Source organism: Platalea leucorodia (genome assembly GCF_965183815.1).
Source record: "Platalea leucorodia genome assembly, chromosome: 26".
Lineage (NCBI taxonomy): Eukaryota > Metazoa > Chordata > Aves > Pelecaniformes > Threskiornithidae > Platalea > Platalea leucorodia.
This window is the reverse complement of record NC_138848.1, coordinates 933474-958502: the sequence shown is the minus strand read 5'-3', so window position 1 is coordinate 958502 and position 25029 is coordinate 933474. Positions and strand designations below refer to the sequence as shown.

The 25029-nt window shown below is 71.7% G+C and overlaps 4 protein-coding genes across 4 annotated transcripts in view; all 4 read right to left on the bottom strand.

Moving 5' to 3' along the window:
* The window catches only part of LOC309600875 (zinc finger protein neuro-d4-like), a gene marked incomplete at both ends in the record, with an annotated part of 6821 nt that extends 1870 nt beyond the window's left edge, over nt 1-4951 (bottom strand). The window contains 8 exon segments of the mRNA XM_082333503.1: nt 38-124; nt 209-287; nt 392-421; nt 423-482; nt 1136-1266; nt 1343-1459; nt 2700-2860; nt 4920-4951. Of these exon segments, the coding sequence (XP_082189629.1) occupies nt 38-124; nt 209-287; nt 392-421; nt 423-482; nt 1136-1266; nt 1343-1459; nt 2700-2860; nt 4920-4951 (697 nt within the window).
* Nucleotides 4952-10407: 5456 nt separating this feature from the next.
* NUMBL (NUMB like endocytic adaptor protein) lies at nt 10408-18833 on the bottom strand (the record flags this gene model as incomplete). Its single annotated transcript, XM_082333502.1, is given in 11 exon segments — nt 10408-10473; nt 10475-10541; nt 11438-11585; nt 11689-11863; nt 11865-11956; nt 12169-12298; nt 14061-14201; nt 14293-14367; nt 14479-14553; nt 17606-17744; nt 18776-18833. Coding segments are annotated over 10 exon segments (1095 nt in total). The 5' UTR covers nt 17732-17744; nt 18776-18833.
* A 1004-nt stretch (nt 18834-19837) lies between these two features.
* Nucleotides 19838-23612, bottom strand: COQ8B (coenzyme Q8B). The gene is made up of 13 exons (XM_082333693.1): nt 23303-23612; nt 23145-23211; nt 22834-22911; nt 22622-22744; nt 21774-21859; nt 21511-21651; nt 21340-21421; nt 21147-21240; nt 20906-21047; nt 20708-20815; nt 20539-20604; nt 20338-20424; nt 19838-20232 (listed from the first exon to the last, which is right to left on the bottom strand). Exons 1-13 carry the CDS (start codon nt 23426-23428, stop codon nt 19873-19875), a joined length of 1560 nt encoding a protein of 519 aa, XP_082189819.1. The 5' UTR covers nt 23429-23612; the 3' UTR covers nt 19838-19872.
* A 749-nt stretch (nt 23613-24361) lies between these two features.
* Nucleotides 24362-25027, bottom strand: ACTMAP (actin maturation protease; the record flags this gene model as incomplete). The annotated part of the gene is made up of 4 exons (XM_082333501.1): nt 24362-24562; nt 24594-24733; nt 24822-24892; nt 24984-25027. Coding segments are annotated over 4 exons (456 nt in total), but the record flags the coding sequence as incomplete, so codon positions are not given.
* Between the last annotated feature and the right edge of the window lie 2 nt (nt 25028-25029).

The window sequence follows — 25029 nt, the reverse complement described above, 5'->3', positions numbered from 1 at the left end:
CTGTGATGGTTCCTGCGCGGGAGGGGCAGGCGCTCGCCGTGGTCCTCGCCCTCCTCCTCGGCCAAGTGCGTGTGGGTGTAATGGTAGCTCAGCCCCGGGCGGTTCTTGTAGCGCTTCCCGCAGACTGGGGGGGACACGGACACGAGTGGGGGGTCCCATCCTGTCCCCCCCCCCCCCCCCAAAATGTCCCCTCCGGTGTCCCACTCACTGTCACACACGTAGGGCTTGTCCCGGTCCTCCAGCGCGGTGGCATCCTGGCGCTTCCGCATGGCCCCGATGCCGTAGGCCTGGGGGGGGGGGGAACGCAGCGGCGGGGGTCAAGGTCATGGGGAACCCCCCCCCCTTGGGGTGTCATGGGGTCTGTCCGTCCGTCTGTCCGTCCGCCACCCACCTTGCCCTTGGCCTTGTTTTTGCGGCGGGGGGGTGTCGTCCTCCAGTTCGTCCCCCTCCGGTTCGTGGGGGAAATCGCCCGGCGGCTGCTTCTGCGAGAGGGCGGGGGTGAGGGACGGACGGACAGACGGACAGGGCCAGCCAGAGGCTGGAGACGTGGGTGGGTGGGTGGAGGGGTTGGACAGACGGACGGACGGGGCGAGCAGGGGTTGGCCTGGATGGAGGGATGGACGGCAGGGACAGCCAGGCTGGAGGGAGGGATGGACAGAGGGACGGACGGATGGACAGCCAGGCCAGAGGGCGGGACGGACGGACAGATGGACAGGTAGATGGATGGATGGACAGACAGACGGCAGGGATGGCCAGGCCAGATGGATGGGCAGGCAGACAGTTGGATGGATGGCCGGACAGACAGACACCCTTCCCTTGTGAGTCAGGGCCGGCCGGAGGCTGGAGACGAGGGGGATGGACGGACAGACGGACAGACGGGGCGGGCGGGCGGCCTGGAGGGGACAGACGGACGGACAGAGGGCAGGGCCGGCCAGGCCATGGGGTTGGAAGGACAGACGGACAGATGGAGGGAGGGAGGGACGGAGGGAGGGATAGCCAGGCGGGTGCGTGGATGGATGGATGGATGGATGGAACGGACGGACGGATGGATAGATGGATGGATGGACGGATGGATGGACGGACGGACGGACGGACGGATGGATAGATGGATGGATGGACGGACAGACGGACGCACCGGACACTCCAGCACCGTTTCCTCCTCCTTCAGCTCCACCTTCTTGTCCCCGGGCTCGGCGCAGAGCAAAGCCTCCAGCACCGGCCCCTCGGGGAGCCCCCCCCCCTCCTTCTTCAGGGGGGCCTCGCAGTCTGGGGGGGCAAGGGGGGGGGGGGAGGGGGGGGTCAGGGTGGGGGGGGGCGGTGGGGGACCCCCCCCCCCCATCGCCCCCATCGTCCCCCTCCCGCTCACAGGGCCGCAGCCGCGGGTCCTCCAGGATGTTGAGCCGCCGTTTCTTGCGCCAGCAGCGGGCCGGGTAGGTGTAGATCTGCCCCGGGGCCAGGCCTGGGGGGTCCTGGGTCACCCACGGACCCCCACCCCCCCCCGGCCAGGCCGTGACCTTGACCCCGGCCCCGCCACGGAGCCCCCCCGGCAGCCAGCCGGACGCTGAGCCTGACCCCGGCCCCGCCACGGAGCCCTCGCCAGCCCCTGACCTTGACCCCAACCCCAGCCCCGACCCCCACCCCAGCCAGACCCTGACCTTGACCCCAACCCCAGCCCTGACCCCCACCCCAGCCAGACCCTGACCCCAGCCCTGACCTCCCCAGCCAGACCCCGACCTCCCCAGCCCCTGACCTTGACCCAGACCCCAACCAGACCCTGACCTTGACCCAGACCCCAGCCCTGACCCTCCCCAGCCAGCCCCTGACCTTGACCCAGACCCTGCGCCCCCCCAGCCAGCCCCTGACCTTGACCCAGACCCCAGCCCCAGCCCTGACCCTCCCCAGCCAGCCCCTGACCCCAGCCCTGCCCCCCCAACCAGCCCCTGACCTTGACCCAGACCCCAGCCCTGACCCCCCAGACAGACCCTGACCCCAAACCTGACCCTGACCCCCAACCCCAGCCCTGACCCGAGCCAGACCCTGCCCTTGACCCAGACCCTGACCCCAGACCCTCACCGCCATCCCTGACCCCCAGCCAACCCCTGACCTTGACCTTGACCCCGACCCTGACCCCTCCCAGCCCCTGAACCCAGCCCCAGACCCCAGACCTGGCGCTGGGACGTCCCCAGGGTGCCCAGGGGTGCAGGGGGTGGTGGCCACGGGGGCAGGGGGACACAGTGGCCATAGGCACAGGGGGACACTGGCCACGGTGGCCACAGGTGCAAGGGGACTCGGTGGGTGCAGGGAACGGTGGCCACGGGTGCAAGGGGACACGGCGGGTGCAGGGGATGGTGGCCACGGGTGCAAGGGGACTCAGTGGGTGCAGGGGATGGTGGCCACGGGTGCAAGGGGCCTCGGCGGGTGCCGGGGCCGGTGGCCACGGGTGCAAGGGGCCTCGGCAGGTGCAGGGGATGGTGGCCACGGGTGCAAGGGGCCTCCGCGGGTGCAGGGGCCGGTGGCCACGGGTGCAAGGGGCCTCAGCAGGTGCAGGGGATGGTGGCCACGGGTGCAAGGGGCCTCCGCGGGTGCAGGGGCCGGTGGCCACGGGTGCAAGGGGCCTCGGCGGGTGCAGGGGCCGGTGGCCACGGGTGCAAGGGGCCCGGGCGGGGGCGGGGGCCGGTGGCCACGGGCGCGGGGCTCACCGGGCCCGCGGTGGGTTTTCTCCATCCAGATGTAGCAGTTGTTCTGGGCGACGCCGGTCTGGGAGTCGAGGAAGGGCAGGCGCATGCTGCGCTCGGCGCAGAGCCGCGCGTTGTAGCTGCGGCAGTGCTCCAGCGCCTCGCGGTAGAACTCCTCGCCCAGGCTGCGGGGCGGCAAGGTGGGTGCCCCGCCCCGCCAGCGCCCCGAAAGCACGGCCCCGCGCCCCCGAACCCCCCACCATCACGGCCCCGCGCCCCCAAACCCCCCAGAGCATCAGGGCCCAGCACCCCATCCTGCACCCCAAAGCCACCCACATCATCACGGCCCCGCGCCCCCAAACCCCCCACCATCACGGCCCAGCACCCCAAAACCCCCCCACCATCACGGCCCAGCACCCCAAAACCCCCCAGAGCATCAGGGCCCAGCACCCCCATCCTGCACCCCAAAACCCCCCCACCATCACGGCCCAGCACCCCAAAACCCCCCCACCATCACGGCCCAGCACCCCAAAACCCCCCAGAGCATCAGGGCCCAGCACCCCATCCTGCACCCCAAAACCCCTCCACCATCACAGCCCAGCACGCCAAAACCCTCCAAAGCATCACGGCCCAGCACCCCATCCTGCACCCCAAAACCCCCCCACCATCACAGCCCAGCACGCCAAAACCCTCCAAAGCATCAGGGCCCAGCACCCCATCCTGCACCCCAAACCCCTCCAGACCATCACAGCCCAGCACCCCAAAACCCTCTGCAGCATCACAGCCCAGCACCCCATCCTGCACCCCAAAACTCCCCTAAAGCATCACGGCCCAGCACGCCAAAACCCCCCAAAGCATCAGGGCCCAGCACCCCATCCTGCACCCCAAACCCCCCCAGACCGTCACAGCCCAGCACCCCATCCTGCACCCCAAAACTCCCCCAGAGCATCAGGGCCCAGCACCCCAAAAACCTCCTGGAGCATCAGGGCCCAGCACCCCATCCTGCACCCCAAAACCCCCAGAGCATCAGGGCCCCGCGCCCCCAAACCCCCCCGGCCCCGTTACCGGGGGTCTCCCCGCTGTCCCCCCCCCCCCCCCCGGACCCCGGGACCCCCCGGGGGGGGACACGTTCCCGCGTGGCCGGTGCCACCGGGGGCCCCGGCCCGGGGGGGGCGGGGTTCGGCCCGGACGGACGGGTCCCTCCCCGCCGGGCGGACGGGGGGGCCGGGGCGGCCACCGGCACCGGGGGCTCCCGCCCCGCCGCTACCGGAGCCTCCAGCCCTGCCGCTACCGGAGCCTCCAGCCCCGGCGGGTCCCTCCTCTCCGGTACCGGAGCCTCCATCCCCGGTCGGTCCCTCCCTGCCGCTACCGGAGCCTCCATCCCCGGTCGGTCCCTCCCTGCCGCTACCGGAGCCTCCATCCCCGCCGCTACCGGAGGCTCCAGCCCCGGCGGGTCCCTCCCCGCCGCTACCGGAGCCTCCATCCCCGGTCGGTCCCTCCCTGCCGCTACCGGAGCCTCCATCCCCGCCGCTACCGGAGCCTCCATCCCCGGCCGATCCCTCCCTGCCGGTACTGGAGCCTCCATCCCTGCCGGTACCGGAGCCTCCATCCCCGGCCGATCCCTCCCCTCCGCTACCGGAGCCTCCATCCCTGCCGGTACCGGAGCCTCCATCCCCGGTCGGTCCCTCCCTACGCTACCGGAGCCTCCATCCCTGCCGGTACCGGAGCCTCCATCCCCGGTCGGTCCCTCCCTACGCTACCGGAGCCTCCATCCCTGCCGGTACCGGAGCCTCCATCCCCGGTCGGTCCCTCCCTACGCTACCGGAGCCTCCATCCCTGCCGGTACCGGAGCCTCCATCCCCGGTCGGTCCCTCCCTACGCTACCGGAGCCTCCATCCCTGCCGGTACCGGAGCCTCCATCCCCGGTCGGTCCCTCCCTACGCTACCGGAGGCTCCAGCCCCGCCGCTACCGGAGCCTCCATCCCTGGCCGATCCCTCCCTGCCGGTACCGGAGCCTCCATCCCTGCCGGTACCGGAGCCTCCATCCCCGGCCGATCCCTCCCCTCCGCTACCGGGGGCTCCATCCCTGCCGCTACCGGAGCCTCCATCCCCGCCGCTACCGGAGCCTCCCTCCCCGGCCGATCCCTCCCCGCCGGTACCGGAGGCTCCCTCCCCGGCGGGTCCCTCCTCTCCGGTCCCGGGGGTCCCCCCCGCCGGTGCCGGTGCCCCCCGGGCCGCACTCACCATTTGAGGGGCTTGTGCAGCGCCGTGGCCATTTTGCGCCGCCGGGGCCGCTCCGCCGCTCGGGCACGGGGAGGGGGCGGCGGGGCTCAGCCCCGGTTTTCCTCCGCTCCCCCCCCCCCCAAATCCCCCCCCCCCCCCCCGGCTCCGGCTCCGGGTCCCTCCCGGGACCCCCCACCCGCCGGGGAGGGTCCCGGTCCCGGTGCCCCCCCCCTCCCCTCCCCGCCCGCTCCCGGTGCCCCCCCCCCGCTCCCCGCCGGTACCGGGCGGGAGGGGGGGCGGGGGGGGGGGGGGGGCGGCTGGGGGAGGGACTACATCTCCCGGCATGCCACGCCACGCCCCCCCCGCCGGCCCCGATTGGGTGGGGAGCTGTCAATCACCACGGGGGCGGGACCCCCCCCGCGGGTGACACGGCGGGGTGGGGGTGGGGGGGTCCCGGGGACCCCCCCGGGACACGGGGGCGGGCGGGGGGCGGGACACGCCGGGCACCCCCGGGCACCCCGCGTCCCTGCCCGGCGCCGGGAACCGGTGCCCGGGTCCCCCCGGTGCCGCTGCTCGGTCCCCGGTTCCCCCCCCCCCCCGTGTCGGTGCCGGTGCCCCCCGGCTCCGTCCCCCCGCCCGGTACCGGTCCCCCCCCGTGCCGGTGCCGGTGCTCGGTGCCCCCCCGGTGCCCGGTGCCTCCCACCCCCGGTGCCGGTACCCGGTTCCCCTCGGTGCCCGGTCTCCCCCGGTGCCGGTGCCCGGTTCCCCTCGGTCCCCCCGGTACCGGTGCCGCTGCCCGGTCCCCCCCCCGTGCCCGGTGCCTCCCATCCCTGGTGCCGGTGCCCGGTCCCCCCCGGTGCCGGTGCCCGGTGTCTCCCACCCCCGGTCCCTCCCGGTCCCCCCGGTACCGGTGCCGGTGCCCGGTGTCTCCCACCCCCGGTCCCCCCGGTGCCCCCGGTGCCGGTGCCCGGTCCCCCCCGGTCCCCCCGGTACCGGTGCCGGTGCCCAGTGTCTCCCACCCCCGGTCCCTCCCGGTCCCCGCCGGTGCCCGGTGCCTCCCACCCCCGGTGCCCCCGGTGCCGGTGCCCCCGGTGCCCCCGGTGCCGGTGCACTCACGCTCTCCGCGGGCCGTGCAGGGCCGTGGCCGTGGCCATGCCCCCCCCCCCCCCGCCGCCACCGGGGCCGCGCCCGGGAGCCTCCTTCATCCTCCGGGGCCGGGGGGGGCGGCGGGGGGGGGGGGGGCGGCCGCATCCCGCCCCCGGGCCCCGGCAGCCTGGGAAATGCAGTCCGGGACCCCGAGACCCCCCGGCCCCCTATGGCCCCTATAGCCCCCATGGCCCCCCCGTGGGCCCCCCCCGGGCCCCTATAGCCCCCTATACCCCCCCATGGCCCCCTGTAGCCCCCCCATAGGCCCCTATACCCCCCCATGGCCCCCTGTAGCCCCCCCATAGGCCCCTATACCCCCCCATGGCCCCCTATAGCCCCCCCATAGCCCCCTATACCCCCCCATGGCCCCCTATAGCCCCCCCATAGGCCCCTATAGTCCCCTATACCCCCCCATGGCCCCCTATAGCCCCCCCATAGGCCCCTATACCCCCCATGGCCCCCTATAGCCCCCCCATAGGCCCCTATACCCCCCCATGGCCCCCTATAGCCCCCCCATAGGCCCCTATACCGCCCCATGGCCCCCTATAGCCCCCATGGGCCCCTATAGCCCCCTCGTGGGCCCCTTTACCCCCCTATACCCCCCCATGGCCCCCTATAGCCCCCCCCAAGACCCCCTATAGCCCCCCCATAGGCCCCCTTATACCCCCCCCGGCCCCCTATAGCCCCCCATGGCCCTCTATAGCCCCCCCATGGGCCCCTATAGCCCCCCTATGCCCCCTTATAGCCCCCCCAGTGGCTCCCTATAGCCCCCATGGCCCCCTGTAGCCCCCCCTATGCCCCCTTATACCCTCCCCCGGCCCCCTATAGCCCCCCATGGCCCTCTATAGCCCCCCCATGGGCCCCTGTAGCCCCCCTATGCCCTCTTATAGCCCCCCCCAATGGCCCCCTATAGCCCCCCCCGCCCCCTGTAGCCCCCGCCAATGCCCCCCCCGGCCCCCTATAGGCCTCCCATGGCCCCCTATAGCCCTCTGTAGCCCCCCATGGCCCCCTATAGACCCCCATGGCCCCCTATAGCCCCCCCCCCATGACTCCCTATAGCCCCCAGCCCCCCCAGGCCAGGACCCCCCCCCCCCGAGCCCCCCAGCCCCCCCGAGACGCCCCCAGATCCCTGTAGATCCTCCCAGGCCCCATAGACCCCCCCGAGCTCCCAAGACCCCCCACAGGCCCCCCCAAAACCCCCCTCGGTCCCCCTAGATCCCCCCCAGACCTCCCTCGATCCCCCCAGACCCTCCCAGAACCCCCCGAGATCCCCTGAGACCCCCCAGATCCCCCCCAGACACCCCTAGATCCCTCCAGACACCCCTAGACCCCCCAGACCCCCCTAGACCCTTCAGATCCCCCCTAGATCCCCCAGACCCCCCTAGACCCTTCAGATCCCCCCTAGATCCCCCAAGACCCCCCAGATCCCCCCTAGATCCCCCCAGACACCCCTAGACCCTTCAGATCCCCCCTAGATCCCCCAAGACACCCCTAGATTCCCCCAGACACCCCTAGAACCCCCAGACCCTCCCCAGATCCCCCCAAATACCCCCATGACACCCCTAGACCCTCCAGATCCCCCCAAATACCCCCAAGACCCCCCAAGACACCCCTAGATTCCCCCAGACACCCCTAGACCCCCCCAGACACCCCTAGATCCTTCAGATCCCCCCCACATCCCCCCAAATACCCCCCAGACACCCCTAGACCCTCCAGATCCCCCTAGACCCCCCCCAGACACCCTTAGATCCCCCCAGACACCCCTAGATCCTCCCAGATCCTCCCTAGATCCCCCCCAGACACCCCCAGACCCTCCAGATCCCCCTAGATCCCCCCCAGACACCCCTAGATCCCCCCCAGACCCTCCAGATCCCCCTAGATCCCCCCCAGACACCCCTAGATCCCCCCAGACACCCCTAGATCCTCCCAGATCCTCCCTAGATCCCCCCCAGACCCTCCAGATCCCCCTCAGACACCCCTAGATCCCCTCCAGACACCCCCAGACCCTCCAGATCCCCCTAGATCCCCCCCAGACACCCCTAGATCCCTGCCAGACACCCCTAGATCCTTCAGATCCCCCCAGATCCCCCCAGACCCCCCCAGACCCACCTAGATCCACCCCAGACCCCCCTAGACCCCCCAGATCCCCCTCGATCCCCCCCAGACCTCCCTCGATCCCCCCCAGACCCTCCCAGAACCCCCCGAGACCCCCCCCCAGACCCTTCAGATCCCCCCCGACCCTCCCAGACCCCCCCAGATCCCCCTCGATCCCCACAGATCCCCCCCCCCGAGACGACCCCACCGGCATCTGGGGAAACTGAGGCAGGGCCGGGGGGGGGGGGGGGGAGCCCTTTGCAGCCGCGGCCCCTTTAAGAGGCGGCCGGGTTCCCGCCGGTTGCCATGGCAACGGCCGGTGCTCCCGTTCCCCCCGGCAGGCGGGAGAGGCCCGGGTCCCTATGGATCCCGATGGATCCGGATGGGTCCCCTATGGATCCCTATGGATCCCGACGGGTCCCTATGGATCCCCATCTATAGCCGGGCCCACCCACGGGTGCGCACACGCGCGTGCGGCGCCCCGGCACGCGACCGGGGGGGGGGGGGGAACCCACGGGAAAACAAAAAACCAACCCAACCCCCCCCCCCCTTGCACGAGGGGCTTGCACGAGGGTCTGCACGCCTTGCACGAGGGCTTTGCACGAGGGGCCTTGCACGAGGGCCTTGCAGGCCTCGCATGAGGCTCCTGCACGCTTTGCACAAGGGCCTTGCACGCCTTGCACGAGGGGCCTTGCACAAGGGTCTGCACGCCTTGCACCAGGGCTTTGCACCAGGGCTTTGCACCAGGGCCCTGCACGCCTTGCACGAGGGGCCTTGCACACCGGTCTGGCACGCCTTGCACGAGGGCCTTGCAGGCCTCGCATGAGGCTCTGGCACGCTTTGCACGAGGGCCTTGCACAAGGGTGTGCACACCTTGCACGAGGGCTTTGCAGGCCTCGCATGAGGCTCCTGCACGCTTTGCACAAGGGCCTTGCACGAGGGCCTTGCACAAGGGTGTGCACACCTTGCACGAGGGCTTTGCAGGCCTCGCATGAGGCTCCGGCACGCTTTGCACAAGGGCCTTGCACGAGGGCCTTGCACACCTTGCACGAGGGCTTTGCACACCGGTCTGGCACGCCTTGCACGAGGGCCTTGCAGACCCCGCATGAGGCTCCGGCACGCTTTGCACAAGGGCCTTGCACGAGGGCCTTGCACAAGGGTGTGCACACCTTGCACGAGGGCTTTGCAGACCCCGCATGAGGCTCCTGCACGCTTTGCACAAGGGCCTTGCACGAGGGCCTTGCACAAGGGTGTGCACGCCTTGCACGAGGGCTTTGCAGACCTTGCATGAGGCTCCGGCACGCTTTGCACAAGGGCCTTGCACGAGGGCCTTGCACAAGGGTGTGCACGCCTTGCACGAGGGCTTTGCAGACCTTGCATGAGGCTCCGGCACGCTTTGCACAAGGGCCTTGCACGCCTTGCACAAGGGCCTTGCACGAGGGCCTTTCACAAGGGCCTTGCACACGGCTCCGCGGGCCTTGCACGAGGATCCTCGCACGCGGGCCTCGCACGAGGGCCTCGCACGAGGGCGGGGGGCGGCCGCGAGCCCTTCCCGAGGCGCCATTAAACCACAGCCGATACCAAAATCTCCGTGTTTTAAGTTAAAAATAAAAAAGAAAAGGGACGAGAATTTGGGGGGGGCCCCCCCCGACCCCCCCCCCCCCCCCCCGGGGCCCGATGGGAGCTGGGACCCCCCCCCTCCACAGCCCCCCAAAAGGGGGGGCGCTGGGACCCCCCCCGGCCTCTACTGGGGACCCCCCAACCTCGGGGGGGGGCACTGGGGACCCCCCAGCCTCAACTGGGAGGGACTGGGGACCCCCTAATCCTGGGGGGGGGGGGGGCACTGGGACCCCCCCAGCCTCAACTGGGGACCCCCAGCCTTGGGGGGGGAACTGGGAACCCCCCCAACCTCAACTGGGGACCCCAAGCCTTGGGGGGGGGCCCTGGGGACCCCCAATCCCGGGGGGGGGCACGGGGGACCCCCCAGCCTCAACTGGGAGGGACTGGGGACCCCCCAGCCTCAACTGGGGACCCCCAGCCTTGGGGGGGGGGCACTGGGGAGCCCCCAACCTCTACCGGGGACCCCCCCCAGCCCTGGGGACCCCCAACCTCGGGGGGGGGGGGGATCAGGACCCCCCTCCCCCAGCCCTGCACTGGGGAACTGGGACCCCCCCAGCCCCGGGGACCCCCAAACTCGGGGGTTGGGGGGGGGGGGGGGGGGGATCAGGGCCCCCCCCCCCCCCCGAAAAGGGCCCCCCCCCCCCCCCCCTCACAGCTCGATCTCGAAGGTTTTCTGGAGGTCCCCGGCGAAGGGGTTGGGGTGCGGGGGGGGGGGGCTTGGCCCCCAGCGCCGCCCACTGCACCTCGAAGGGATCCGGGGCCGCCTGGGGGGGCCCGGGGGGGGCGGGGAAGGGGGGGGGCGGCCTTGGGGGGGGCGCCGGCGGCGCAGAAGATGTTGGCCACCATTTGGGAGGGGGTGATGGCCAGCACGGGCGCGGCGGGGGGGTAGGGGCCCCCCGGAACGGGGGGGGCGGGGGGGGCCCCCCCCCCGCCCTGCTGCTGGGCCATGGCCGCCTTGGTCACCTCCTCCAGCCAGCGCTCGGCCTCCGAGGGGGTGCGGCGATGGCGGGGGGGGGCCCGGCGCCCCCCCTGCCGCCCAGGACGCCGGGCCTGCGGGGGGGAGAGGGATGGGGGGGGGGCACCCCCCCAGAATACGGGGGGGGCGAGCAGGGACCCCAAAATAGGGAGGGGGGGCTTTGGATGGGGGGGGAGGGGGGTGTGGGAGCCCCCCCAGGCAAGCAGGGACCCCAAAATATGGGGTGGGGGGTGAGGGGGGATGTGGGGGCCCCCCCAGGCAATCAGGGACCCCAAAATATGGGGGGGGTGGAAGCAGGGACCCTAAAATATGGGGGGGGGCTTTGGGGAGGGGGCAAGGGGGGTGTGGGAGCCCCCCCGGGCAACCAGGGACCCCAAAATATGGGGGGGGCACTGGAGAGGGGGCGAGGGGGGATGTGGGGAGCCCCCCCGGACAAGAAGGGACCCCAAAATATGTGGGGGGGGGCAAGCAGGGACCCCCAAAATATGGGGGGGGGCTTTGGGGAGGGGGAAAGGGGGATGTGGGAGCCCCCCCAGGCAAGCAGGGACCCCAAAATATGGGGGGGGGGGCACTGGGGGAGGGGGTGATGGGGGCCCCCCCGGACAAGCAGGGACCCCAAAACACGGGGGGGGGGGGGGGGGGGGACACGACACCCATGGGTGGCCCCGAGCATGGAGGGGGGGGGGGCGGGGGTGGGGGTTACCTGCGAGGCCCCCCCCCTCGGCGGGGGGGGGCGGGGGCGCCGTTGGGGTCCCCGGCGGGGGGGGGGCAGGCGAAGGAGGCGTCGATCTGACCGCAGAGATCGCCGATGCCGTCGCTCGCCCCGGGGGGGCTCGAGGCCGCCTCCGCCGCTGCCGGAAACGCACACGGGACCAAGTGACCCCCCCCCCCCCCAAAATAACCCCCCCAAACCCCCCCCCAACCCCCCCTTCCCCCCCCCCGCCAGCCCCTCACCGGGGTCTCGGGCCCGGCCGCCGTCCCGGCGCTGGAGGGTGGAGGGCAGCTCGTTCAGCCGGAGCGAGAGCTGCCGCTTGAAGGGGGAATTTTGCCGGCTGAGGTTCGGAAAACCCCGGAAAGAACCTTGGCGAACCAACTGCTCGAGGGGAGCGTGGCGGCGGGGGATGGCGCGTTGGGGACCCCCCCCCCCCGGCGCCCCCGGCCGCCGCCGGCGAGCTGTTACCGGGCTGCGCCGGGGCGGGGGCTTCAACCGGGGGGGCTTCATCTGCGGGGAGAATTTGGGCGTTAGGTTGTTGTACCCCACCCCTAAAATCCGTCCCCCCCCCACCCCAAAATCCGAACCCCCCCCCACCCCAAAATCCGAACCCCCCCACCCCAAAATCCGCCCCCCCCACCCCAAAATCCGAACCCCCCCCACCCCAAAATCCGCCCCCCCCCACCCCCAAAATCCGCCCCCCCCCATGAAAAGGGGCTCACCCCGCTTTTTGTCGGAGGGGGCGCGGGAGGCGTCGAAGGCGGGGGGGAGGCCGCACTCCTTCTCCCGCCGCTGCTTGCGCTCCAGGCAGGCGGCGAAGGCGCAGCCCACGGCGTGGCTCAGCCGCTCGCCCTGCGCGGGGGGGGGGCGGGGGGGTCGAGGGGGGCACCCCCGGCCTCCTCCCCGCGCGCCCGCGGGGGTCCTACGCCCGCCCCCGAGCCCCCCGTATCCCCGGCCCCGGAGCCTCCTGCATCCCTGATCCCCGGAGCGTCCTGTATCCCCGCCCCTGCAGCATCCTGCATCCCCATCCCTGAGCATCCCGTATCCCTGACCCAGAGCATCCCGTATCCCTGATCCCGGAGCCTCCCGTATCCCCAGTCCGGAGCATCCTGCATCCCCATCCCTGAGCATCCCGTATCCCCGGCCCCGAGCATCCTGTATCCCTGATCCAGAGCATCCCGTATTCCCAGCCCCGGAGCATCCCGTATCCCCGACCCCCGAACCTCCTGTATCCCCAAACCGGAGCATCCCGTATCCCCGACCCTGGAGCATCCCGTATCCCCGACCCCGGCACATCCCGCATCCCCAGCCCTGAGCATCCCATATCCCCGACCCCGGAGCATCCCGTATCCCTGACCCCAGAGCATCCCATATCTCTGATCCCGGAGCCTCCCGCATCCCCGACCCCGGCACATCCCGCATCCCAGCCCTGAGCATCCCATATCCCCGACCCCGGAGCATCCCGTATCCCTGACCCCAGAGCATCCCATATCTCTGATCCCGGAGCCTCCCGCATCACCGACCCTGGAGCATCCCATATCCCCACCCTGGATCCTCCCGTATCCCTGTCCCGGCGCCTTCCGTATCCCTATCCCGGATCGTCCCGCATCCCTGTCCCGGCGCCTCCCGTATCCCTATCCGGAGCCTCCCCTATCCCTGTCCCGGCGCCTCCCGTATCCCTGTCCCGGTGCCTCCCGTATCCCTGTCCCGGCGCCTCCCGTATCCCTGTCCCGGTGCCTCCCGCATCCCTGTCCCGGCGCCTCCCGTATCCCTATCCGGAGCCTCCCCTATCCCTGTCCCAGCGCCTCCCGTATCCCTGTCCCGGTGCCTCCCGTATCCCTGTCCCGGCGCCTCCCGTATCCCTGTCCCGGTGCCTCCCGCATCCCTGTCCCGGCGCCTCCCGTATCCCTATCCGGAGCCTCCCCTATCCCTGTCCCAGCGCCTCCCGTATCCCTGTCCCGGTGCCTCCCGCATCCCTGTCCCGGCGCCTCCCGCATCCCTATCCCGGCGCCTCCCGCATCCCTATCCCGGCGCCTCCCGTATCCCTGTCCCGGCGCCTCCCGCATCCCTGTCCCGGCGCCTCCCGCATCCCTGTCCCGGTGCCTCCCGTATCCCTGTCCCGGCGCCTCCCGCATCCCTATCCCGGCGCCTCCCGTATCCCTGTCCCGGCGCCTCCCGCATCCCTATCCCGGCGCCTCCCGCATCCCTATCCCGGCACCTCCCGCATCCCTGTCCCGGCGCCTCCCGCATCCCTATCCCGGCACCTCCCGCATCCCTGTCCCGGCGCCTCCCGCATCCCTATCCCGGCACCTCCCGTATCCCTGTCCCGGCGCCTCCCGCATCCCTATCCCGGCACCTCCCGCATCCCTGTCCCGGTGCCTCCCGTATCCCTGTCCCGGCACCTCCCGCATCCCTGTCCCGGCGCCTCCCGCATCCCTGTCCCGGTGCCTCCCGCATCCCTGTCCCGGCGCCTCCCGCATCCCTGTCCCGGCGCCTCCCGCATCCCTGTCCCGGCGCCTCCCGCATCCCTATCCCGGCACCTCCCGCATCCCTATCCCGGCACCTCCCGCATCCCTGTCCCGGCGCGCCCCCGGGCCCCCCGCCCGGCACCCACGGAATCCTTCAGCGCCAGGAAGCAGTGGCAGATCCAGCGGCGCGTGGTGCCGTCCCGGCAGATGTAGGAAAAGGCTTTGTCGAAATTGCGGTCGGGGGCGCAGAAGGAAACCTTCTCGATGGTCTGGTCCAGCAGGAGGTCCTGGGGGGGGAGGGGTGGGAAAAGGGGGGGGTGGGGGTCACCCAGGACCCCCCCCCCCACCCGGGACCCCCCCCCCCCGCCTCCCGCGCACCTTGGTCTTGTCGTCCACCACGCGCAGCCCGTCCGCCGACACCCACAGCACCGACTTCACCGCTTTACGGCCGCTCTGCGAGGGCTGGGGGTCAGGGGGGCGGGCGAGGGGCCCGCCGGGGACCCCCTCCCCCCCCGTTCCCGGGTGCCGGCGGGAAGATTCCCGGTTTTCCGGGGAAGCGCTCACCGCCTTCAGCTTCTTGACGGCCTCCTCGCAGACGTGCATCCCCCGCGACTCGTCCACCTCCGCGTGCCCCAGGTACTGGGGGGGGGGCAGCCGTCAGGCGGGGACCCCGCGCCCCCCGAAACGTCCCTGGACCCCGCGCCGGAGCATCCCGCGTCCCCGACACCGGAGCATCCCGCATCCCTGCGCCGGAGCATCCCGCGTCCCCGACACCGGAGCATCCCATATCCCCGCGCCGGAGCATCCCGCGTCCCCGACACCGGAGCATCCCATATCTCCGCGCCGGAGCATCCCGCGTCCCCGACACCGGAGCATCCCATATCTCCGCGCCGGAGCATCCCGCGTCCCCGACACCGGAGCATCCCGCATCCCTGCGCCGGAGCATCCCGCGTCCCCGACACCGGAGCATCCTACATCCCCGACACCGGAGCATCCCGCGTCCCCGACACCGGAGCATCCCACATCCCCGACACCGGAGCATCCCGCGTTCCCGACACCGGAGCATCCCACATCCCTGACACCGGAGCATCCCGCGTTCCCAACACCAGAGCATCCCGTGTTCCCGACACCGGAGCATCCTGCGTCCCTGACACCGGAGCATCCCACATCCCTGCCCTGGAGCATCCCACGTCCGTGGCACCAGAGCATCCCACATTCCCGCCCTGGAGCATCCCATATCCCTGACACCAGAGCATCCCACATCCCGTCCCAGAGCATCCCCGACCCTGGAGCATCCCGCATCCTGTCCCTGACCCTGGAGCATCCTGCATCCCATCCCCAACCCCAGAGCATCCCGTCCGCAACCCCGGAGCATCCCGCATCCCGCCCCAGAGCATCCCGTCCCCAACCCCGGAGCATCCCATCCCCAACCCCGGAGCATCCCGCATCCCGCCCTGGAGCATCCCATCCCCAACCCCGGAGCATCCCGCATCCCGCCCCGGAGCATCCCGTCCGCAACCCCGGAGCATCCCGTCCCCGACCCCGGAGCATCCCGCATCCCGCCCCGGAGCATCCCGTCCCCAACCCTGGAGCATCCTGTCCCCAACCCTGGAGCATCCCGTCCCCGACCCCGGAGCATCCCGCATCCCGCCCCGGAGCATCCCGTCCCCAACCCCGGAGCATCCCGTCCCCGACCCCGGAGCATCCCACATCCCGACCCTGGAGCATCCCGTCCCCAACCCCGGAGCATCCCGCATCCCGCCCCAGAGCATCCCGTCCCCAACCCCGGAGCATCCCGTCCCCAACCACAGAGCATCCCGTCCCCAACCACAGAGCATCCCGCATCCCGACCCTGGAGCATCCCGTCCCCAACCCCGGAGCATCCCGCATCCCGCCCCGGAGCATCCCGTCCCCAACCCCGGAGCATCCCGTCCCCGACCCCGGAGCATCCCGCATCCCGCCCCGGAGCATCCCATCCCCAACCTCAGAGCATCCTGCATCCTGTACCCTGACCCTGGAGCGTCCCGCATCCCAACCCCAGAGCATCCCGCATCCCATCCCACCCCTGGAGCATCCCGCATCCCGTCCCCGACCCTGGAGCATCCCGCATCCTGACCCCAGAGCATCCCGCATCCCGTCCCCGACCCTGGAGCATCCTGTACCCCAACCCCGGAGCATCCCGCATCCCGTCCCAGAGCATCCCGCATCCCATCCCTGACCTCGGACCATCCCGTACCCCAACCCCGGAGCATCCCGCATCCCGCCACAGAGCACCCCCACCCCCGGAGCATCCCGCATCCCGCCCTGGAGCATCCCTGCATCCCATCCCGCCCCGGAGCATCCCGCATCCCACCCCTGGAGCATCCCGCATCCCGTCCCCGACCCTGGAGCATCCCGCATCCTGACCCCAGAGCATCCCGCATCCCGTCCCCGACCCTGGAGCATCCTGTACCCCAACCCCGGAGCATCCCGCATCCTGTCCCAGAGCATCCCGCATCCCATCCCTGACCTCGGACCATCCCGTACCCCAACCCCGGAGCATCCCACATCCCGCATCCCACCACAGAGCACCCCCGCCCCCGGAGCATCCCGCATCCTGACCCCGGAGCACCCCGCATCCCGCCCTGGAGCATCCCGCATCCCGCCCCGGAGCACCCCGCATCCCACCCCAGAGCACCCCGCATCCTGACCCCGGAGCATCCTGCATCCCGTCCCTGACCCTGGAGCATCCCGCATCCTGCCCCAGAGCACCCCTGCCCCCGGAGCATCCTGCATCCCGCATCCCGCCCCGGAGCATCCCGCATCCCGCCCTGGAGCATCCTGCATCCTGCCCCGGAGCATCCCGCATCCCGCCCTGGAGCATCCCGCATCCCGCCCCGGAGCACCCCGCATCCTGACCCCGGAGCATCCTGCATCCCGTCCCTGACCCTGGAGCATCCCGCATCCTGCCCCAGAGCACCCCTGCCCCCGGAGCATCCTGCATCCCGCATCCCGCCCCGGAGCATCCTGCATCCCGCCCTGGAGCATCCTGCATCCTGCCCCGGAGCATCCCGCATCCCGCCCTGGAGCATCCTGCATCCTGCACCGGAGCATCCCGCATCCCGCCCCGGAGCATCCCGCATCCCATCCCGCCCCGGAGCATCCCGCATCCCATCCCGCCCCGGAGCATCCCGCATCCCGCCCCGGAGCATCCCGCATCCCATCCCGCCCCGGAGCATCCCGCATCCCATCCTGCCCCGGAGCATCCCTGCATCCCATCCTGCCCCGGAGCATCCCGCATCCCATCCTGCCCTGGAGCATCCCGCATCCCATCCCGCCCCGGAGCATCCCGCATCCCGCCCTGGAGCACCCCTGCCCCTGGAGCATCCCGCATCCCATCCCGGAGCATCCTGCATCCCATCCCGCCCCGGAGCATCCCGCATCCCACCCTGGAGCACCCCTGCCCCTGGAGCATCCTGCATCCCATCCCGCCCCGGAGCATCCCGCATCCCGCCCTGGAGCACCCCTGCCCCTGGAGCATCCCGCATCCCATCCCGGAGCATCCTGCATCCCATCCCATCCCGCCCCAGAGCACCCCGCATCCCGCCCTGGAGCACCGCTGCCCCTGGAGCATCCCGCATCCCATCCCGGAGCATCCCGCATCCCATCCCGGAGCATCCCGCATCCCACCCCGCCCCGGGGCCCCGCTCACCCTGACGGGGAAGCTGCACTTGCCGCGCCGCACGGCCTCCTCGTCCGCCTGCCACTGGTGCGGCCGCGCCGCCTCGGGCACGTAGGCCCCCGCCTTGCGCCGCAGGCTCTGCCGCAGCCGGTGCATGGCTGGCCCGCCGCTGCGGGCCGCCGGCGTCAGGGCCCCCCCGGCTGGGGGCTGCGGCCCCCGCCTGGGCCTCGGCGGCGCCAGGGTGAACCGGGGCGCTGCGTGTGGCTGGGGGGGACTGGGCAGGCGGGGGGGGGGGACTGGGGGGGGGACTGGGGGGGGGACTGGGGGGACTGGGGGGAGATGTCATGGCTGGAAGGGGACCAGGGACACCATGGGGGGGGACTGGGGACACTGGGGGGGGACATTGGGGGGACTGGGGACACTGGGGGGAGATGTCATGGCCAGAAGGGGACCAGGGACACCATGGGGGGGGACTGGGGACACTGGGGGGGGGACTGGGGACACTGGGGGGAGATGTCATGGCTGGAAGGGGACCAGGGACACCATGGGGGGAACTGGGGACACTGGGAGGGGGGACTGGTGACACTGGGGGGAGATGTCATGGCTGGAAGGGGACCAGGGACACCATGGGGGGGGGGACTGGGGACACTGGGAGGGGGGACTGGTGACACTGGGGACACTGGGGGGAGATATCATGGCTAGAAGGGGACCATGGACACCATGGGGGGGGGGGACTGGGGACACTGGGAGGGGGGACTGGGGGGACTGGGGGGACTGGGGGGAGATGTCATGGCTGGAAGGGGACCAGGGGCACCATGGGGGGGGACTGGGGACACTGGGAGGGGGGACTGGGGACACCGGGGACACCGGGGGGGGACATCACGGCTGGAAGGGGACCAGGGGGGCACCCTGAGGGGGGGCCGCGCCCCTGGAGGGGCTGGGGACCTTTTGGGGGGGTCCCGGGGCCACGGGGGGGGCGCACGGGGCGGGAAGGCGGCCGCGGTCCCCGTGGGAAGGGTCCCGTCCCCCCGTCCCCCCCCCCATCCCCAGGGCCACGGGGGGAGCCCGGCAGCGGGACGCGGCGTCCCCCGGTCCCCCCCCGCCCCCCGTGGGGACCCGCCGAGGGACACGAGACCCCACGCGTGTCCGTGGGTCCGTCCGTGCGTGTGTCCGTGTGTCCCGTCCCCCCCCCCCCCTTACCCGCCGCCGCGCCCGGGGCTCGGCCCCCTTCGGCCCCGCTCGGCTCCGTTCGGCCGCGCTCGGCTCCCTTCGGCCACGATCGGCTCCGGGGCTGTGGCTCCGGGACTGCACGCAAGCGCCTGCCGCTCCCCGCCCACCTCATGCATATGCAAATACAGCCACGCCCACACGGCCCGGCCGGGCCCGCTCTGGCCACGCCCCCCCGCCTCGTGAATATGCAAATAAGCGCCAACCCCGCCCCGCATGGGGCGGAGCGAACGGGGGCGAGCGCGGCCCCGCAGCCATTGGCTGGCGGGCTCATGAATATGCAGATTAGCCACACCCCCCTCCTGGCTGTCCCCGCCTCCTCCATCTGCTCCCCCCCTGCAAGCAGCCGCCCCAAAAACGGGACCCCCCCGCCCCGAAACCGGGACCCCCCCCCCCAAAATCCAGCCCCCCCCCCCAAAATCCAGCCCCCCCCCCCCCGAGGATTCCCCCTCCCCAAAATCGGCAGCACCCCCCCCAAAACCCAGCCCCCCCCCCCCCAAACCTGGGACCCCCACCCCAAAACCGGGACTGCCCCCAAAACCCAGCCCACCCCCCTCAGAGGACTGGGAGCCCCCCTCCCCCCAAAACTGGGACACCCCCCCCCCCCCAAAACTGACCCTACCCCAAAACTGGGACCCCCCACCCCAAAACTAACCCCACCCTCACCCCAAACTGGGGACCCTCACCCCAAAACGGGGACCCCCACCCCAAAACCAGGACCCCCCACCCTCACCCCAAAACAGGGACCCCCCATCCCAAAACCAGGGACCCCCCACCTTAAAACCGGGACCCCCTACCTTAAAACCAGGACCCCCCACCCCAAAACCGGGACCCCCCACCTTAAAACCGGGATCCCCACCCCAAAATTGGGACCCCCCCACCCCAAAACCGGGACCCCCCACCTTAAAACCGGGATCCCCCACCCCAAAATTGGGACCCCCCCCCACCCCGAAACCCAGCCGCTCCCCCCAGGACCCCCCACCCCATAGGGGAAAGGTCCCCCCCCCTTACTCCCAGCACCCATTTTGGGGTTGATCCATCCTTTATTGGGGAATGGGGGGGGAACAGGCTCAGGGTGGGGGTCCCCCCGCATGGCCGGGGGTCCCCTTGGGTTGTGGGGGGGTCCCCGCCGTTCGGGGAAGGTCCCCGCAATTTGAGGGGGGGTCCCAATAACGGGCGTAAAGCTCCTCGAAGAGGTCCCGGCAGGGGACGCGGCCCCCGAGGCGGGCGCAGGCCAGGAAGGCGCCCGCCATTTTGCGATGGAGGGAGTAGGTTTGTTCGGGGGGGGGGGCCAGGCGATGGCGCAGCATCACGGGGAGCAGCGCCTGCACCCGCCGCGCCGTCCCCTGCCCCCCGAAATCAAAGGGTTGCCCCCCCGAAAAAGCTTCGCCCAGGATCATGACGGCGTCTACGTGGGCCGCCTCGAACGCCTGCGATGGCGGGGGGTGGACGGACAGTGAGGGAGGGGGCACCCCTAAAAAATGAGGGGGGGGGGGGTCCGCTCCCCCCTCCGCGCCCCCCTCCGCGCTCCTCACCTTGGTCTCGAAGCCCGTGAGGAATTTGAGGTCTCGGGATTTTTGCAGCACTTTGGGGCGGTCGCCGTCGGCCGCCGCTCGGATCACCTGGAGCGGGAGGGGGGGGGGGATTTTGGGGAGGGGGGCACGGCTTGGGGGAGATTTGGGGGGGCTACGGGGTACGACCGCCCCCCCCCCCCAGCACCCCAGTGCACCCCGTACCTCGATATAATGATCCGTAAACTCCTTGTCGAAGGAGCGGCTCGCCCCGAAATCCAACAGAGTCACCTGGGGGATACGGGCGCTCAGGGGTCCCATTTGGGGCGAGGGGGTCTGGTTTTGGTTTGGGGGGGGGGGTCTGTACCCTGGGGACCCCCCCCAAAATGCTCACCCTGTGCCGCTCGGCGTCGTAGAGGAAATTTGCCCAGTTGGGATCCGTCTGCATGAAGCGAAACTCGAAAAGCTCCCGCAGGCAGAGGCGGAGGAGGTTGGCGCAGATCTGGGGGGGACAGACGGACACAAAGGGGTCAGGGGATGAGGGTGGGGGACACAGGGGGGCGCCCCCCCCCAAAATCTGGGGCTGCCTCACCTGGTCCCGCAGGTCCTGGGGGAGATCCCGGCACCGGTCGAGGGGGACGCCGCTCCCCAGCTCCATGGAGAGGACGCGGGACGCCGTCAGCTCCTCCACCACCCGCGGCACCGAGAAAAAGGGGTCGTCCCGCAGGAGCTGCCTGGAAAAGGGCGGGGGGGGGAAGCGGGAATGGGGACCCCCCCCCCCCGAAACCCCCTGCGCCCCCCAAAACCCCCTGCGTCCCCCCAAAACCCCCTACCTGAAAGTCCGGGCGCAGTCGGCTTCCCGGCGGTAGTCGCATTCCCACTCCAGCTCCCTCTGCAAGACCTGGAGGGATTTATCGGCGAAGAGACCTGGAAAATGGGGGGAAAAAAATGGATTTAGGGACCCCCCCCCGGGAAGATTTGGGGGTCCCCCCCCCTCTCTTCTGGGGGAGTCGGGGTCCAGCTCACCCTCCGGCAGCGCCACGCTCATTTTGAGCAGGGAGAGGAGATTATCCACGTCGCTGCGGATGCTCTGGGCGATCCCGGGATACTGCGGGACAGGTGGGGAGCGGGGATATCGGCAGGGTAGGGGGATCGGCGGGGTAGGGGGCCCCCCAAAACCCCCCTTCTGGGGCTCACCTGGATCTTGACGGCCACCTCGGTGCCGTCCCGCAGCACCCCGAGGTGCACTTGCCCGATGGAGGCGGCGGCGAAGGGCGTCTCCTCGAAAGCCGCCATTTTCTCCCGCCAACCGGGGCCCAGCTCCTCCGCCAGCACTTGCTGCGGGATCGGGGGGGGGGGGGGGGGCTCAGCTGAGACCCCCCAAACCCGCTTTCCTGCCCCCCAAAACCCGGGGGTGGGGGAGCGGTGACCCCCCCCCCGGACCCTAAAAAGCGGCTCACGGTGGTCTGCCAGCGCGGCATGAAGTCGGCGCTTTGCCGGACGCGCTCGAAGATCCGCTGCAGCTGCGGGCTGAGGAAGCTGGCGTCTGCGGGGAGGCGGGGGGTGTCGGGGAGCCGGGACCCCCAAACCCCACCCCCAGAGCTGGGGAACCCCCACATCCCCCCCCCCGACCCCAGCCCCAGAGCCCTGGAACCCCCAAATCCCACCCTGACCCCAGCCCCAGCCTCCTGGGACCCCCAAACCCCACCCCAGAGCCCCCTGGGACCCCCAAGTCTCACCCCAGCCTCCTGGGACCCCCAAACCCCACCCCAGCCCCCTAGGACCCCCAAATCCCACCCTTACCCCAGCCCCCTGGGACCCCCAAATCCCCCCCAACCCCCAGCCCCAGCCCCCTGGGACCCCCAAACCCCACCCCAGCCCCCTGGGACCCCCAAATCCCACCCTTACCCCAGCCCCCTGGGACCCCCAAATCCCCCCCAACCCCCAGCCCCAGCCCCCTGGGACCCCCAAACCCCACCCCAGCCCCCTGGGACCCCCAAATCCCACCCTTACCCCAGCCCCCTGGGACCCCCAAATCCCCCCCAACCCCCAGCCCCAGCCCCCTGGGACCCCCAAACCCCACCCCAGCCCCCTGGGACCCCCAAATCCCCCCCAACCCCCAGCCCCATCACTCTGGTTCCCCCAAGCCCCAACCCCAGCACCCTGGGACCCCCAAATCCCAGCCCCAGCCCCCTGGGACCCCCGAATTCCCCCCCTCCAACCCCATCCCAGAGTCACCCCAAGGCTGCTCTGCCCCCCTGGGGGATCTGGGGGGGCCCTGAGGATGGCTCCGGGGAGGCCCCCCCACCTTGGATGCTGAGCATCTGCCCCAGCTTGAGGGCGGCCCCCCGCACCCGGCAGAGCGTGGCCACGATCCGCTCGGCGTTGGCTTCCGAGAAGAGGGGGCTGGAGTCCAGCGGGGAGCCGGCACCTGGTGGGAGGGGGGGGGACACACACATGAGCCCAGTGAGCCCCCCCCAAAATGGGGGGGGACTGGGGGGCCCCCCAATGTCTACTCACCCTTGGGGTTGCCCTCGCCGCTCAGCTTCGCCCGTGCGGCCTGGGCCAGGGTCCCCACGCCGAGCCCCACGGCCAGTCCTGGGGGGGGGGGACGACACACATATCGGGGGGGGGCACGGCAAAGTGGGGGGACACAGAGCAAAGGGGGGGGGGGGCACAAATCAAGGAGGGGGGGCACAGCAAAGGGGAGGGGCACAGCAAAGGGGAGGGGCACAGCAAAGGGGGGGGGCACCCCAACGCCCCCCCCCCCCCAAGCCTGACCCGGGGGGGTCCCAGGGCCGCCCGTATCCCCCCCCCCCGCCGCCCCGTACCTCCGAAGCTGGCCAGCCGCCCCAGGCGGGACACCGGCACCCGCCGCTCCCGGGCCCGCTCGCTGAGCTGTGGGGGGACACAAACGCACACACGGAGGTTGGGGGGCGGTCCCGGGGCCCCCCCCGAGGCCGTGCCCCCCCCCCACACACACACTCACCGCCTGCCGGGGGGGGTCCGGGCGGCCCCGGGCCTCCCGCGCCCGCCGGGCCTCCTCGGGTGTGAGGCCCCGCAGGGCCCCGGCCCGGTGCAGCCCCCGCAAGGGCACCGGGCGGGCGGCCGCCATGGGGGGGGAGGTCACCGGGGAGGTCAAAGATCACAGCCCCCGGTGGGGTCAAAGGGCAAAGGGGCGCCCGCTGCGCTCGGCCCCGTTCGTCTTCGCCCCTCTCCGCGCCATCCCGCCGCTTCCGGTCTGCGGCCACGCCCCTCCCCGTTCCACAGCCAATGGGAGGAGAGGAGGGGCCCCTGAGGCCCCGCCCACGCTGGCAGCGCATGCGCAGAAGAGCACCCCAGCCCCGCCCACTGCGCCTGCGCCCTTGGGGGCTCCCCCCCGCCCTGGGGACCCCCAAAATCCCCAGGGACCCCCCCAAAACCCCCAGTACCTCCCCCCCGGACAGCACAGCCACCCCCAGGGACCCCCCCAACTCCCAGGGGGACCCCCTGCCCCCCCCCCAAACCACCAGGGGGACCCCCAAAATCCCCAGGATTCCCCCCCCCCCAAAACAGCACTACCCCACCCAGGACCCCCCCAAACCCCAGGGACCCCCCCCAAACCAGCACTAACCCACCCCAGGACCCCCCAAACCCAGGGAGACCCCCTCCCTCCCCTCAGGGACCCCCCTAAACCCCCAAGCCCCCCAAACCAGCACTAACCCACCCCAGGACCCCCCCCAAACCCCAGGGACCCCCCCCAAACCAGCGCTAACCCACCCCAGGAGGACCCCCCAAACCCCAGGGAGACCCCCTCCCAGGGACCCCCCTAAACCCCCAAAGGCCCCCCAAACTAGCACTAACCCACCCCAGGACCCCCCCAAACCCCACGGACCCCCCCCCAAACCAGCACTAACCCACCCCAGGACCCCCCCAAACCCCCCAAGCCCCCCCAAACCAGTGCTAACCCACCCCAGGACCCCCCCAAACCCCAGGGAAACCCCCTCCCTCCCCTCAGGATCCCCCCAAATCAGCACTAACCAACTCCGGGACCCCCCCAAAAACCACTTTATTTAGGGGGGGCCCCGGGGGGGGGGTGCAGCAGCACGACCCTCCCCTTCAAGCCCACCCCCAGCCCCCCCAAAGGCAGGACGTAGCGATGGCCGTCCCCGAGGCGGCGGGGGCTCAGCTCCCCCAGCTGAGCGTTGCTGTCGTGCAGCCCCCCCAAACCCCAAAGCTGACAACGGGGGCTCTTCCCCTGCTGCGCCAGCACCAGCACCCCCTCCACCGCCCCCCCCGGGCCCCCCCCAAATAATTCTTCCCCTTTTTCTAACGCCGTTTCCCCCCCCCTCAAACGAGGGCGGGTGGAAGAGGTTGGGGATTTCGGGGTCCTGCCGGTACGTCGGGCTCAGCGCCGCGCTCCGGATCCCCAACAAAACGCCTACGGGGGGGGGGGGTGCAGCGTCACCCCTGGGGCCCCCCACGTTGTGAGAGTGACCCCCCCGGGGTGCGGTGACCCCCCAGTTTACCCGTCAGCACGGCCCAGTGGGCTTTGTGGCCGCGGCGGCGGCAGGGCTCGTGGTTGCTGTCCTCGTCGTAGCTGGGGTGACGTTAAGGGAGGGGGATAATGGCGTAAAGGGGACCCCGCCCCCCCCAAAAAAAAAGACCCCCCCAAGACGGCGGGAGGATACGGCACGAGGAGGGGGAGCCCCCCAACCAGGTGACGCAGGATTCGGG

Coding starts and splice junctions, on each gene's coding strand:
- COQ8B (XM_082333693.1), bottom strand. CDS start 23,428: ATGGCGGCCGCCCGCCCGGTGCCCTTGCGGGGGCTGCACCGGGCCGGG. Junction 21,652..21,773: donor TGCCGCGCTGGCAGACCACC/GTGAGCCGCTTT, acceptor CCGATCCCGCAG/CAAGTGCTGGCGGAGGAGCT. Junction 20,233..20,337: donor TCACGGGCTTCGAGACCAAG/GTGAGGAGCGCG, acceptor CCGCCATCGCAG/GCGTTCGAGGCGGCCCACGT.